The 16,291-nt window shown below is 40.4% G+C and overlaps 1 protein-coding gene across 11 annotated transcripts in view; it reads left to right on the forward strand.

Annotated features, from left to right (window-relative positions):
• Positions 1 to 16,291, forward strand: part of ATXN2 (ataxin 2) — a 148,388-nt gene that overhangs the window by 62,448 nt on the left and 69,649 nt on the right. For all 11 annotated transcript variants that reach the window (XR_010343824.1, XM_064379828.1, XM_021675518.2 and 8 more), the window contains one exon: positions 16,151 to 16,275. Coding sequence is in view for 10 of the 11 variants with exons in the window: in XM_064379828.1 (XP_064235898.1) it covers positions 16,151 to 16,275 (125 nt within the window). In the remaining variant the exon portion in view is untranslated. The remainder of the gene's footprint in view (positions 1 to 16,150; positions 16,276 to 16,291) is intronic.

The following is a 16,291-nucleotide window of genomic DNA, read 5'->3' on the forward strand; positions in this document are numbered from 1 at the left end:
ATAAAACAAAAAGAATAAGCAAAAACTTTTAGCATAAAATAGAATTTTATTTGGACAAACAATACAAAAATATTGTGTAGTACTATGAGTAAGGTTGATTTGAGATACATAGGAACAGAATCTAACGTGTAGAAATAGGCCAGGCGTAGTGGCTCATGGCTGTAATCTTAGCACTTTTGGGGCTGAGGCGGGAGGATCACTTGAGCTCAGGAGTTCAAGACCTGCCTGGGCAACTTGGCGAAACCCCATCTCTACAAAAAATACAAAACTTAGCCGGGTGTGGTGGTGTGCGCCTGCAGACCCAGCTACTTGGGAGGGTGAGGTGAGAGGATCACTTACAGCCAGGAAGTCAAGGCTGCAGTGAGCTGTGGTTATGCCACTGCATTCCAGCCTGGGTGACAAGCGAGACCTTATCTCAAAAACCAACTGGCCAGGTGCGGCGAATCACCTGAGGTCAGGAGTTCGAGATCAGTGTGGCTGACATGTCTCTACACCTGAGGTCAGGAGTTCGAGATCAGTGTGGCTGACATGTCTCTACTAAAAATACAAAAATTAGCTGGACATGGTGCTGTGCAACTGTAATTCCAGCTACTTGGGAGGCTGAGGCAGGAGAATCGCTTAAACCCAGGAGATGGAGGTTGCAATGAGCCAAGAAGGCACCACAGCACTCCATCCTGGGTTACAGAGCGAGACTGTCTCTCAAAAACAAAAAACAAACAAATAAGCATAGGATATGGGGATAAATTGAAGATTTATGAAGACACTACTGAAGGAGACATAAAAGTAGATTTGGCTAAATGGAGAAACATGCCATACTTTGAATGGAATTATTTAATGCACAACATTGTCAGTTTTTCTCAAATCTCTGAAGATAATATATCCATATTTGGCCAGGCGTGGTGACTCGCGCCTGTAATCCCAGCACTTTGGAGGCTGAAGTGGGCCAATCACATGAGGACAGGAGTTCAAGACCAGCCTGGCCAACATGGTGAAACCATGTCTCTACTAAAATATAAAATTTAGCCAGGCATGGTGGCAGGTGCCCGTAATACTAGCTACTCAGCAGGCTGAGGCAGGAGAATTGCTTGAACCCAGTGGGCAGAGGTTGCAGTGAGCTATTATGCCATTGCACTCTAGTCTGGGCAACAGAGTGAGATTCTGTCTCAAAAAAAAAAAAGGCCGGGTGTGGTGGCTCACACCTGTAATCCCAGCACTTTGGAAGGCTGAGGCGGGTGGATCACCTGAGATCAGGAGTTTGAGACCAGCTTGGTCAACATAGTAAAACCTTGTCTCTACTAAAAATAAAAAAATTGGCCGGGCACGGTAGCTCACGCCTGTAATCCCAGCACTTTGGGAGGCCTAGGCGGGTGGATCATGAGGTCAGGAGATCAAGACCATTTTGGCTAACATGGTGAAACCTCGTCTCTACTAAAAATACAAAAAAATTAGCTGGACATGGTGGCATGCGCCTGTAGTCCCAGCTACTTGGGAGGCTGAGGCTGGAGAATCTCTTCAAACCAGGAGGCAGAGGTTGCAGTGAGTTGAAATCGCGCCACTGCACTCCAGCCTGGGCGACAGAGTGAGACTCCATCTCAAAAAAAAAAAAAAAAATTGGCCGGGCGTGGTGGCTCACACCTGTAATCCCAGCACTTTGGGAGGCCGAGGCGGGTGAATCATGAGGTCAAGAGATCTAGACCATCCTGGCCAACATGGTGAAACCCTGTCTCTACTAAAAATACAAAAATAAGCTGGGCATTTGCCATGCGCCTATAGTCCCAGCTACTTGGGAGACTGAGGCAGAAGAATCACTTGAACCCAGGAGGCGGAGGTTGCAGTGAGCTGAGACTGCGCCACTGTGCTCCAGCCTGGCAACAGAGCAAGACTCCGTCTCAAAAAAAAAAAAAAAAAAAGAAAGAAAAATTTAGCTGGGCGTGGTGGCAGGTACCTGTAATCTCAGCTACTTGGGAGGCTGAAGCAAGAGAATCACTTGAACCTGGGAGACAGAGTTTGCAGTGAGCTGAGATTGCATCACTGCACTCCATCCTGGGTGACAGTGAGACTCCACCTCAAAAAAAAATTTAAAAAACAAAACATTAAGAAAAGTAACCTCTGTTTTCGTAGAAATTGATAAAATGATTCTAAAGTTTATTAGATTATGTGTATTAACAGAAGAATTTTGAAAATTTTTTTCCACCTGAGTCGTAAAGGAGGACTTACCCTACCAAATATTAAAATATATTAGAATTAAAACATAACTGTCATAGTGACTATGCATGGAGAACCCAAAGCAGACTGAATTTATTTGGGTATTTTGTTAATTATACGATAAACGTAGCACTTTGATTCTGGAGAAAAGGTAAATGATGCTGGGACATTTGGGAGAAATTAGATTCCTACTTTATAATAGGAAATATTAACACTGATAATCAAAATAAAATTAAATAGATTAATGAGAGAACTGATAAAACCCAAACTGCAATGGATCAAATCTGTGAATTTGCTTAATTTTGAGTGGAGAAGGACTTTATAAGCATGACTACCAAAGCAAAAAAAATCATAAATTAAAAGATTAATATATTGGATTATAAAAAAATTAAAGAATTAGGCCAGCTGCAGTGGCTAACACCTGTAAAATCAGCACTTTGGGAGGCTGAGGCGGGTGGATCACAAGGTCAAGAGATTAAGACCATCCTGGCCAACATGGTGAAACCTCATTTCTACTAAAAATACAAAAATTATCTGGGTACGGTGGTGCAGGCTTGTAGTCCCAGGTACTCAGGAGGGAGGCAGGAGAATCACTTGAACTTGGTAGGCGGAGGTTACAGTGAGCCGAGATTGCGCCACTGCACTCCAGCCTGGTGACAGAGTGAGACTCTGCCTTGATAAATAAATAAATAAATAAGCAAAAATATTAGTTGCACATGGTGGTGCACGCCTGTAATCCTAGCTACTCAGGAGGCTAAGGCAGGAGAATTGCTTGAACCTGGGAAGTGGAGGTTGTAGCGAGCCAAGATCGTGCCACTTGCACTCCAGCTTGGGTGACAGAGGAAGACTCTATCTCAAAAAAAAAAAAAAGTACTTAGATGTGTCCAAAAGTATCATACATTTAAAAAGATATGCCACAAACTGGGAAAAGTAGAAAAAATGTTTTTAAAATGGCCAGTGAGCATAAGAAAAAGTGGCCCTTCTCACTTGTAATGATGTAAGAAATGCAGTTTATTTTCATTTTATTTTTAAGAAATTCAGTTTCAAAGCAGTGGAATATGATTTTTTGTCTGTTAACTTATGCTCAATGGTAAATGTGAGAAAGAGTAATACTTTTACTTAGTGATAATGAGGCAATTGTAAAACACTTAAGACTCTGCTAATGGGATGGTTTAAGTAAAACAAGTAGCATTCTTGAACTCTTTATTAGGTATGTAATTTCCAGGACATTTTGAGTAAGACTATTTACTGGCAGGGTTGTGTAATGCTATTATACTTATTATCTGGTTTTAGTATTATTTTTTCTTTTGCCTTGCACAGTCTCAATGGAGTTTTATGCGTAGCAGATATATTAAAACTAGTAATAAAGCAAGAGAAGGAATGTGGATAAATTATCTCAGTTTAATTTCTACTTTGTTCTACTTCTATTTCATACTCCTGGAAAAGAATATTAAGTGGGCATGTGTACTTGAACAGTTGTTCTGTTTTGTACTAGAAAAGAATAATTTGAATATTTAAAATGTTTTACATATTTGCCAGGGAAATAGAAAAGGTATTTGTACAGCTGTAAGAATTAGAATTAATTTCATTTTACTGACTTTTCCTTAACCTAATTCTGAACACTTTTGCCTTGGGTTTGAGAGTAAGTTGTTATAAAAAGAATACTATTCTTGGCTAATAGTATTGGCATTTCAGTTCCTAAATTCTGTTTTTTGATTCTTGAACATTTCTGAATTTACTTTGTTTGTCTTAGCTTTTCTACAGAATCACTTTCTTTCCTTTTTCCTTTCTTTCTCTTTAACTTATGAGCTGAAAATAGTACCTTTTATAAAGAAGTGCTCAAACAATGATTGGACTAATTTTTCTTCATTTGTCTCTCTCTCTCTCTTTAATTTTTTTTTTTTTTTTTTAAATAGAGATGAGGTCCCACTATGTTGGCCAGGCTGATTTTGAACTCCTGAGCCCAAGTGATCTTGGCTCAGCCTCCCAAAGTGCTGGATTACAGGTTTGAGCTATCATGCCTGGCCTGGGCTAATTTCATATTTTGAGATGCACAAATTTCTTTCAGGTAGCCCTCCCCACACCCCCCCCCCCGCCCCAATTAAAATAGGTCCTGATTCAGAAGCCTAATAAAGAAAATGAAAACAGAATGTTTACCCATAAATAGAATCTTTGTATTGGAATCTTTTAAAAAATTTCTTTTGATCTTTTTAGGAGATAGTGTGAGAATCAGCAATCTAGTATGATGTACGTGGAATCTATCACCTTGCTTTTTAAATACAGCAAACCTTATGAAGTGGATTTCCGTATTTTTTCTTGTTCTTGTTAGTTTTGTACTACTCAGGCTTTGCTGTAGAATTTGATATGTATTTGATTCTGTAAAGCATGAACTATTGATCTTCACTCAGCTTTCAAAGGAACCTGATTAGTGAGTTTGAACTTTTTATTATTATTTTTTAGTTGATTTTGAAGTAAAATACAGCACCATTTTAAGTGATACCATTTCTAAACAATTTCAGTTCAAATTTTAAGTTGGCTAATTTATAGTTTAAGAAAATTGCTTTAAAAACATTAAATTACCTGCTGGGTGCAGTGGCTCAATGCCTGTAATCTCAGCACTTCGGGAGGCCAAGGCAGATGGTTCGCTTGAGCCCGGTAGTTCGAGACCAGCCTGGGAAATATGGTGAAACGCCATTTCTACAAAAGATACAAAAAGTAGCCAGACATGGTGGTGTGTGCCTGTATTCCCGGCTACTTGGGCGGCTGAGGTGAGAGGATCACCTCAGCCCAGGGAGATTGAGGCTGCAGTGAGCCAAGATGATGCCACTGCACTGCAGCCTGAGTGACAGAGACCCTGTCTCCAAAAAAAAAAAAAGAAAGTTAAATTACTAATTGCAGTGCCTTTTATTTAGTGGGCTTAGTCAAACTAAGACGATGTGTTTTATAAATGTTTTCCCTTGAATTTTAACTGAAGAATCCTATTTGTACCTCTCAAAAACAGAATTTATTAGTAATAAGAAATACTGCTTTTTGTTACTTAAGTAGTATATATTTTTCTCTTAGGGGTTTTTTTCTAATCTTACTTTATCGTAGTGCTAGAAAATTTAATCATTGATTTGAGATAGGGAGAAAATTAGTTTTTTTTTTCTTCTTTTTTGAGACGGTCTCATTTTGTTGCCCAGGATGAACTGCAGTGGTGCCATCATAGCTCACCATAACCTCAAACTCCTGGGTTCAGGTGATCTTACCTCAGCCTTCTGAGTAGCTTGGACTATAGCCATGCAGCACCACTCCTGGCTAATTTTTGTTATTATTTTTTGTAATGATGAGGTCTTATGCTGCCCAGGCTAGTCTCAGACTCTGGGCCTCAAATGATCTTCCTGCCTCAGTCTCCCAAAGTGCTGGGATTACAGGTGTGAACCACTGCTCCCAACCTGTTTTGTTTTGTTTTTTTAAATATATTCATCGCATCTCGAAACCATCACTACAATCATTTTACGTTTTCATCACTCTGAAAAGTAACTGTGAACTTCTTAGCAGTTCCTCTCCATTTGTTTCAATTTTCCCCAGCTATTGATCTGCTGTTTTCATAGGCTTGCCCATTCTGGACATTGCATATTAATGGAATCACATAATATATAACCTCTTTTTTCTTTTTGTTTTGAGACCGAGTCTCACTTTGTCACCTAGGCTGTAGTACAGTGGCATAATCGCAGCTCACCACAACCTCTGCATCCCAGGTTCAAGCAGTTCTCTTGCCTCAGCTTTTTGAGTAACCGGGACTACAGATGCCTTCCACCATACCTGGCTAATTTTATATTTTTACTAAAGACAGGGTTGCATTATGTTGGCCAGGCAGGTTTCGAACTCCTGACCTCAAGTGACTGCTTGTCTCAGCCTTCCAAAGTGCTGGGATTGCAGGCGTGAGCCACCATATGCCGCCATATATATTGTGATAGGCTTGTTTCACTTAGTATGTTCCTCCATGTAGCATGTATTAGTACTTCTTTCTTTTTCATTGCCAAATAATATTCCATTGTACAAGTAGGTACACAGGTACACTACATTTTGTTTATTCATCAGTTGGTGGACATTTTCATTGTTTCCACCTTTTGACTTACGAATAATGCTGCTATGAACATTGACTTTAAAAGGTTTGTGTGGGCTGGGTGCAGTGCCTTACATCTGTAATCCCAGCACTTTGGGAGTCCAGGATGGGTGAATCACTTGAGGCCAGGAGTGCTAGACCAGCCTGCTCAACATGGTGAAACCCTATTTCTACTAAAAATACAAAAATTAGCTGGGTGTGGTGGTGCACACCTGTAATCCAAGCAACTAGGGAGGCTGAGGCAGAGAATTGCTTGAACCTGGGAGACAGAGGCTGCAGTGAGCCGAGATCGCGCCACTGCACTCTGGCCTGGGCGACAGAGCCAGACTCCATCTCAAAAAAACAAACAAACAAAAAAAAAATTTTGTGTGAACATAGGTTATCAATTCTCATGGCGGGTGTGTATGCACACTTACACATACATACACACCTGCAAGGGAATTGCTGGCTCATATGCCAACTATATGTTGAACCTTTTAAGGAACTGCTGGGCTGTGTTCTTTCCTTTTTATTATATTTTGAAAATAGAGGTGGAGTCTCACTGTGTTGCACAGGGTGGTCTCAGGGGCGTGGTGACTGTATCATTTTACAGTCCTACCTAGCTGTTTCCAATGTAGCTGTATCATTTTATAATCCTACTAGCAGTGTATGAGGTATCTTATGTTTTTCACATCCTTACCAGCATTTGTTGTTGTCTGTCTCTTTGATCATAGCCGTCCTAGTGGGAGAGTATGAAGTAGTATCTCATTGTAGATTTTTTTTTTCTTTTTTGAGATAGAGTCTCACTCTGTCGCCCAGGCTGGAGTGCAGTGGCGTGATCTCAGCTCACTGCAACCTCTGCCTCCTGGGTTCAAGTGATTCTCCTGCCTCAGCCTCCCTAGTAGCTGGGATTACATGGATGTGCCACCACGCCCAGCTAATTTTTTGTATTTTTAGTAGAGATGGGATTTCATCTTATTGGCCAGGCTGATCTCGAACTCCTGACCTCGTGATCCACCCGCCTCAGCCTCCCAAAGTGCTGGGATTACAGGCGTGAGCCACTGCACCCGGCATAGATTTTTTTTTTTTTTTTCTGTTTAAAACTTTACTTTAAAAATTATATGTGCACACATGGTAAAAAGTTCAAAAAGTGTATAACAAAAGATTTAACAGTGAAAATAGAAAATAACGTTAGTCCTTGTTTTCTTTGATCAAGGCAAATATTGTAACAATCTCCTAAACAACTTTTTCTCCAGATTTCTCACTTCTAGTCAATCTTGGGCATTGACATAAGGAAATTCTTAGACATTGCTTTTATTAGATCATCTCATCCCTTGCTCAGAATCTTCAGTGGCCACTATTGCTTATAGAATAAAGTTGGGATGCTATACCTTGGTATATAGAGCCCTTCCCAGTGGAACTTCTCTTTTTCAACCTTCTCTCTCATTATTTCCCAATGTTAGTTCACTTATTGACCTAGTAAGCTGGCATGTTCTGTGTGTTAGACATCACCAACTTTGTGCCTTCTTTTTTGTTTTGAGGTGGAGTCTTGCTCTCTTGCCCAGGCTGGAGTGCCTGTGCTGCCTTCTTTTACTCCTGGATTTACTCCCACCTTAAATAATCTACTAACTAGAGTTTTAGATACTTTTTCAAAACCAAGCCCAAATCTGTCCTTTTTAGAGTCTTCTCTGACCTTCCCTGCTCATTGTGGTTTGTTTTTATTGCCTATAACAATGGCTGTTACACTTTACATTTTTAATTAACTTATATATTTATGTTTGTATATATTTATCTATTTGTTGAGAAAGGGTCTCTCTCTGTCACCCAGACTGGAGTGCAGTAGTGCCATCATGGCTTACGGCTTCCTGGGCTCAAGCTATTCTCCCGCTTCAGCCTCCCAAGTAGCTAGGGCAACATGTACCACTCTACCTGGCTAATTTTTTGTTTTTAGTTTATTTTTTGTAGAGACATGTCTCACTATGTTGCACAGGCTGGTCTCAAGCTCCTGGGCTCAAGTGATCCTCCCATCTCAGCCTCCCTGTGTGCTGGGATTACAGGTGGGTCACCACGTCCAGACTTTAGCATTTTATTTTTTAGCACAGAATAGGTCAGTTTTTTACCCTCTGCTGAAGTTCCATGCTGACTCATAGTTAAAACAAGCCTTTGTTTGAGAGAAGAACTAGTGATGTCCTAGCACCCGACCTAGCTTTCCCTTGCCTTCTGGGTGTCCTGAAGACATCATAGGGTTTCATGAAGTATAGTTGGGGAACCAGTGATATCTGTCATGTACCAAACACTCATCTTTACAAAGCAGTGTGTAGTATCTTTTTTTGTCAACGTATTTTCCTTCTCCCAATGCACTAAACTTTTCTGGAGTTTAGAAAACAAATTTATAGAATTAAGGAAATGCACCCCCCTGACCATGGTATCTAGTATATATATAGTGACTTACAGATCATAGATGTTCAACATATGTTTATTTCTTTGACTAATTTTTGAAAAGTTTTTTTAATTTTTTTTTTTTTTTGAGACAGAGTTTCACTCTCGTTACCCAGGCTGGAGTGCAATGGCACGATCTCGGCTCACGGCAACCTCTGCCTCCTGGATTCAGGCAATTCTCCTGCCTCAGCCTCCTGAGTAGCTGGGATTACAGGCACGTGCCACCATGCCCAGCTAATTTTTTGTATTTTTAGTAGAGACAGGGTTTCACCATGTTGACCAGGATGGTCTCGATCTCTTGACCTCGTGATCCACCCGCCTCAGCCTCCCAAAGTGCTGGGATTACAGACGTGAGCCACCGTGCCCAGCTTAAATTTTTAAAAAAATTTTTATGGGGGTCTTACCCTATCACTGAGGTTGGAGTGCATCCATGGATTTTGGTTTTCTCAGTGGGTATTAGAACCAATTCCCCATAGATACTGAAGGACAACCGTAGTGCATGTTGAAATAATTTATTTTCAAGTGGATCATTTGGAGAACACTATTATTTTGGAAACAATAGCCTCCTAAGTTCTGTTCCATCAGTCCCTTTCACCTCCACTGCATTGTAGCAGCCTATTTTCATGACTGTCATCACTTGGAACTGCTTCTCTTCCAGAATGCTTTCTAAGATCTACTGTTACTCTTTTATTCTCTTCTTGTCCCTCACAGCACTCTCTGCTTCTCTAGCTCTTAAACTCTGTCTACTCCTATCCAGTCTGCTGGGTGTGACCGGAGGAAGCCCCACTTGGGGGGCTGGTTAGGAATATCGGGTTTCTAGCTCTTCCTGGACCCTCAAGAGAACTCAGAAGACTGTTTTTTTTCTTTCCTTAAACCTATTGGGCCGGGTGTGGTGGCTCATGCCTGTAATCCCAGCACTTTCAGAGGCCGAGGCAGGTGGATCATAAGGTTAGGAGTTCGAGACCAGCTTGACCAGCATGGTAAAACTCCATCTCTACTAAAAATGCAAAAATTAGCTGGGTGTGTTAGTGTGTACCTGTAATCTCCGCTACTTAGGTGGCTGAGACAGGAGAATCACTTGAACCCTGGAGGTGGGGATTGCGCCACTGCACTCCAGCCTGGGTGACAAAGTGAGTTTCCATCTCAAAAAATATATATATTTCTAAAACCTTAATGACCACTCCTTCCAGTCCCTCACCTATTTGCTTTATTCATGGCAGAGGCTCTTTCTTCCTGCTTGTCAGTACAAAGAAGAAAGTTCTCATTCTGGATCTTGGATTCTCAAAGAATTTGTGGAGAGAATTCAGGGCATTGATGACCTTATATAAAGAGAAGTTTACATCTTTATTTACACTAACCTTCGAGAATTTAGCTTTTTTTTTTTTCCATTAAAAATACAGGCCACAAGTGACTAGTGTTAGTTTTGAGACAGGATCTTGCTTTGTTGCCCAGGCTGGAGTGTAGTGGTACAGTCTCAGCTTACTGCAACCTCCACCTTCCAGGTTCAAGCAATTCTCCTGCCTCAGTCTCCCGAGTAGTTGGGGCGCCACCACGCCCAGCTAATTTTTGTATTTTTAGTAGAGACAGGGTTTCACCGTGTGGGCCAGGCTGTTCACCAACTCCTGACCTCAAGTGATCCACCCTCTTTGGCCTCCAAAGTGCTGGGATTAAAGGCGTGAGCCACCACTCCAGGCCTCAAGTTACTATTTTCAGGAACAGAATCTTGCTATGTTATCCACTCTGGCCTTGAATTCCTGGGCTCAGGCAATCCTCCCACTTCAGCCTTCCAAGTAGCTGGAATTAAGGGCATGTGCTACTGTACCCTGCTTCAAATTATTATTTATGCTCATGACTTGTTTAAATTTATAGTAGTTATTAAACACCTGTTGTTAGATCTTAATATTTAATGCTTTAATTAAAAAGCATATGTTATTATGCCAACAGATTTTTTTAGTTTTTGATAATTGCATTTCAGTGTAATTTTTCTCCTTTGATTTCCTGTGTATTTTATGAATTTAAATACATTCTGAATACGGTTCCATAGGCTTCCCTAAAATGTCGAAGGGGCCCATGGATTAAGAAAAAGACTAAGAACCTAATCTAGAGGCTTCCTGTGCCCCATCTTCCACAGTCTCTTTTGTCATTATACTCCTACCCGACTCCAATCTGAGGAGTGTGGCTCCACTTGTGCCCTTGGTTTTGTTGTTCCTATCCATATATTCTGTACCCTTACTGTGTTTCTTATCCCCAACTTGTTTATTTATGTTATTCTTCAGTGTTATAGTCTTTTTTTTTTTTTTTGAAACAGAGTCTTGATCTGCCACCAGGTGCCAGGCTGGACTGCAGTGGCGCGATCTTGGCTCACTGCAACGTCCGCCTCCCGGGTTCAAGCAATTCTCCTGTCTCAGCCTCCTGAGTAGCTGGGACTACAAGCACTTGCCACCACGCCCAGCTAATTTTTGTGTTTTTTAGTAGAGATGGGGTTTCACCATGTTGGCCAGGTTGGTCTCGATCTCTTGACCTTATGATCCGCTCACCTCGGCCTCCCAAAGTGCTGGGATTACAGGCTTTAGCCACCGCGCCCGTCCTCTTTAGTATTATAGTCTTTAAGACATGGTGTAGTATATGCTTGTAGTGTACAATTCAGTTGGAATGGATGAGTATACAATGAAAAGATAATCTCCCCGCTAACCCTAGGCCCACTTTGCTGGGGAGGCCTGTGGTCTTGTGTACAATTCAGAAAATGTTGATACACATATTTTTAATGCCACTCTAGTCTATGTTGGAACCATTTTACTTCCCCCTCCTGATTTTCTTCTTGTGTTCTTGAAGACCTAGATCAGCTGCCACTGGTAGGCTGCCGCTGTCACTTTAGAAAGCTAGCACCTTTTGTTCCTTAGAACTTTGTTCTTAATTATATTGTAGCACTCATTGCGTTAGATTCTAAAAGATTTGCTTCGTTTCTGTAACTAGTCTCTCACACCCAGGAGCTCCTACAGGAAAAGCTGGGGATGGTATCCTAGTCAGATGTGAATCCCTGCCTCATCCAGACTTATGAGTGCATTGTAGGTACTCAGTAAGTGCTAAAAATGACTGAATACTTCCATAGTTGCCAGGTTGCCACCCATTGATACCAATCTATATACTGATACTTTATAGTATATAGATTGGTCCACAAATAACATGACACATAATGAGAAGCTGTCTTAAAAAGCTGAAAATGCCACAGGGATAGTAATTGATCAAAACAATATGATTTTTTAGATTTATCTGGAATTTCAATGTTTGAAAAAATCCTGATTTAATTGAGATGAAATGGATAGCTGAGGATTTTGATAACGTTTCTGGAAGCGCATTTAAGGGTTTCTGGTGTTAAATCTGATGTTAATGATTATTTCATCCATTTTTATGTCATTTTATAGTTTTCATACATTTAAGTTTATATTTCTAATGTTTAACACTAGCATTTTAGTTATTTGACCATTCTGGCCCTTTAAAAAACTCTCAGACAAGTTTGAATGATTTCTCAGAGGTAAAAGAGGAAAGATTACATATCCCATTTCCTGGCCCAGAAGAGGTTCACACATTGGTTCAGATATTTCTTTATGACCACCACCAGGTGGCACCACCAGCACATAATGACTAGGTTTCTGCCCAGAATCTGAAGGGATGGTATTGAGAGGCAACTGCTGTGGGAGTAGCATGGAGGTGGGATACAGGGAGTATCCCACGTTGCCTGCTAGTCTAGAGGCTTTTATAAATTGAAAAACTAATTATTTGTCATTTCATCTGATGATTTTTATGTTTTTCCTTTTTTCTTTCTATGCCTGTAGTTCCTTCAGAAACAGGTAACACTTTTCTAATAGTCACTTTGTATTCTTGCATCTTGCTCTTACAATGCTTTTGTTTCTCACCATAGAGGATACTGGAAAATTAATATACTTTGACTTACGGCGTTGGTAAAAGCTGCATGCAAATTCCCACAGTTGCCTGTAGATTAGAGCCAGTGGTTTTTTTTTCTGAACTTAGCAGGAATCCTGGTTACAACACTATTTAATACCAACAATGGTATTTTTAAAATCCAGACTTGCTGGGCATGGTGGCTCATGCCTGTAATCTCAGTGACTTGGGAGGCTGAGGTGAGAGGATTGCTTAAGCCCAGGAGTTTAGGGCTGCAGTGATTGTGGCACTGGACTCCAGCATGAGTGACAGAGCAAGACCCCATCTCTTAAAAAAAAAAAATTAAAGAAATAGAAACAAAAATCCAAACTTTTAACCATTGTAAAACAAATGAGAATTTATGATAGTGGACATTGGTAATAGTGCAGAATGGATACCCAGATCTTGCTTCTTCCAGCTAATAATGCAGTGTTGGCCTAACATGTATTACTTGTAGCCAGGGTTTTTCTCAGCATCCTGATGCAATAGCCTCATTTTGGGCTAACTCTCCACTTCTGCACATCTTTCCCTAAGCCCTTTACTCATCTTTAGAAAGAATTACTTTTGGGGAAATTTTAAAATCAAGGAATATCATTCTTTATAGAATCACACTTCTGTGTATTCCCCTTCCCCATTTCTGCCTTGAAGACCAGACTGCTAAGTAACCTGTGAATAATTTTTTTTTAAGTTTGGTATTGTAAACAGAAGATTTAAGATTAAAATTTCCTGTTAATACAACCTAAATTCTGGTCAGTGGAATAAAGCCTGGGTCACTAAAGTTATAGACACTTGCTTGCTTTTCCCCACTGGCTCTTACTTGGGGATCGTTTTAGAAGTTTGTTTAGAGTAATACCATAAAGACATATTTTAAGCTACTTTGTGTGTACATTTGGGATCTTTTGATTTGAAGTCAGCTTGACTCAGTCAGGCTTTTCCAAATATTTTTACACAAACACACAGACACATACACATACCCTGCAGTGAGAAAAAAAATCCATTTATATGGTTCTATAAAAACTCTAGCTGCTTAGAGCTTTAATTTCTTGAATCAAAACTATTATCTTTAATGCTGAACTTCTATCTAAATAAATGCTTTATTCACTTAAATGTGTGCTTTTCAAAAACTAGTATGATTAAAACATTAACTGAATCTTACATGTAAAGTAACAGTTCTGTTGCTTCTTGTAGAAGATAATATGACTGGTTTGGAATTTTCCTGTAGTGTAGTTTTTTGGTCTAGTTTTGTGAGAATTAAAGGGATTTCAGGATCCTAATGTAGGTTATTTGATGTTTTCTTGGAACATTATACATTCTTGAAAATACATAATTTTTTCTAGTGCCATCAGTAGCTTTCAGCAAAGATGAGGTATTGGTAAGACAGCATTAGTCTCTTAGAATCTCTTAGATTTTCCAAAATTCAGCCATTTCTAGTTAATGCTCCATTCCATCTTCAGCTGAGTCCTGTACTCTGGGGAACTCCCTTGAGCTCTTAGAATTGCTAGCCATGGGAGTAGTGCTGCTGGTGGAGCTGGCAGCTAAGCCCAGAGGTGCACTGATGCTTTTATTCCCTGATGTGCACGTACACACAGCCATGCCTACCCACACCTACTTTGGGATATGAAGGCGTTAGAATTTCAGCTAGGCTTGAAGTTCCATGCTCAAATTTGCTGGCTCAAATGTCTTATTTTAGTATCACTTTGCCCACTGGGAAGAGAGTGACAGTTATAGAAGCATTGCCAAACAGAAAAATCCCTCTGAAATAACCTCTTTTGTAGGAGCATTGTGTGTTTAGCTGTTGATTCGTCCCTTCCTCCTCTTAGTGGCAACTTGCAGTAAGGGGAGGAAACAGTGGCTGGGAGCTTATATTCCTCAGCAGAGCCATATCAGCAGCAGTATTACTCCTTAGCTAGTAGTAGGTGCTACTCTATGGATCCAACCTTTTAAGTGCAAGCCTATATCTACAAAGCATTTCCTAATGCCATCATTGCCCAGTGGGCCTTTATTTAGCTGAGTCTAACTCCCAGCTAGTGAAAATTTCCTTTGTCAGACAGCAGTATGGTCAGCTAAATATATGGATGCCACATTTGCTCTCATAAGTCAGTACTCTTCAATAACATTAGTAGAAGAGAAGAGGACACAAAGTGAGAATATGCTAATGGGGCTTTCTGAGGACAGGTAATACTGTAGGGCCTGAACTTTGTAGCAGAGTGGTTATATATGAAGAAGTGGATTCTGGGAGGGGATAAACCACTTAGAATGGCTTCACAGAGTTTGCTGGAATATTGACCACTGCATAATAGACATGAATATGGAAAGTTAAAAACAAAATCCACATATATTTGGCTGCAGGTACTCTGAAGGTATATCTAATTAGTGCATCCATTACAAAAGAGATATTTTAGGCCAGGCATGGTGGCTCATGCCTGTAATCCCAGCACTTTGGGAGGCTGAGGTGGGTGGATCACCTGAAGTCAGGAGTTCGAGACCAGCCTGGCCAACATGGTGAAACCCCATCTCTACTAAAAACACAAATATTAGCTGGGTGTGGTGATGAGTGCCTGTAATCTCAGCTACTCAGGAGGCTGAGGCAGGAAAATTGCTTGAACCTGGAAGGCAGAGGTTGCGGTGAGCTGAGATGGTGTCACTGAACTCCAGCCTGGGCAAAAAAGCAAGACTCTGTCTCAGAAAAGAAAAACAAAAAAAAAAGAGAGAGAGATTTTAGATGAATTGATAGAAATTTTCTTGGTCACTTGGCTGAGACACACAGAGTAATTACCTATAATGTAATTTAATGAATTATGTCAATACATTAAAATATGCTTCATGTGGCTTAAAATTATATGAGAAGAAAATACCTTTACTAATAGTCATCTGTGATTCCGTTTACTAAATTAAATGTGAAAGCATACTTTTACTGAATGTTACTCTTCATCTTAGTTTAGATAGCAGTTTATCTTCACGTACATAAGTTTTATGTTTACCTTTATTTTTTATTTTTTGAGATGGAGTCTCGCTCTGTCGCCAGGCTGGAGTGCAATGGCATGATCTTGGCTCACTGCAACCCCGCCTCCTGGGATCGAGTGATTCCCCTGCCTCAGCCTCTTGAGTAACTGGGACTATAGGCGCGCACAACCATGCCTGCTAATTTTTGTATTTTTAGTGGAGATGGGGTTTCACCATATTGGCCGGGATGTTCTCTATCTCTTGACCTCGTGATCTGTCCGCCTCAGCCTCCCAAAGTGCTGGGATTATAGGCGTGAGCCTGGCCAAGTTTACCTTTATTTTAGTGCATTTGTCTTTTGTTTCCATCAACCTAAATTATGTTGAATAAATGTTTCTGTTAGATTTTAAGTTAAACAATTATGTGAAATTCACTTTTCATAATTGTTTTTTAACATAGGTCTTTGTTGGTCATTCATGTGTGTGAATGTAGCTGATTGTCCGATTATATGAACTTTCAACCAAAACCATTCTTTACAGATGCTTTTACTGACTCTGCTATCAGTGCTAAAGTGAATGGCGAACACAAAGAGAAGGACCTGGAGCCCTGGGATGCAGGTGAACTCACAGCCAATGAGGAACTTGAGGCTTTGGAAAATGATGTAGTAAGTAACATCTTTG

This window comes from Aotus nancymaae, unplaced genomic scaffold (genome assembly GCF_030222135.1).
Source record: "Aotus nancymaae isolate 86718 unplaced genomic scaffold, 86718_ANA_hifiasm-v0.15.2.pri h1tg000021l, whole genome shotgun sequence".
Lineage (NCBI taxonomy): Eukaryota > Metazoa > Chordata > Mammalia > Primates > Aotidae > Aotus > Aotus nancymaae.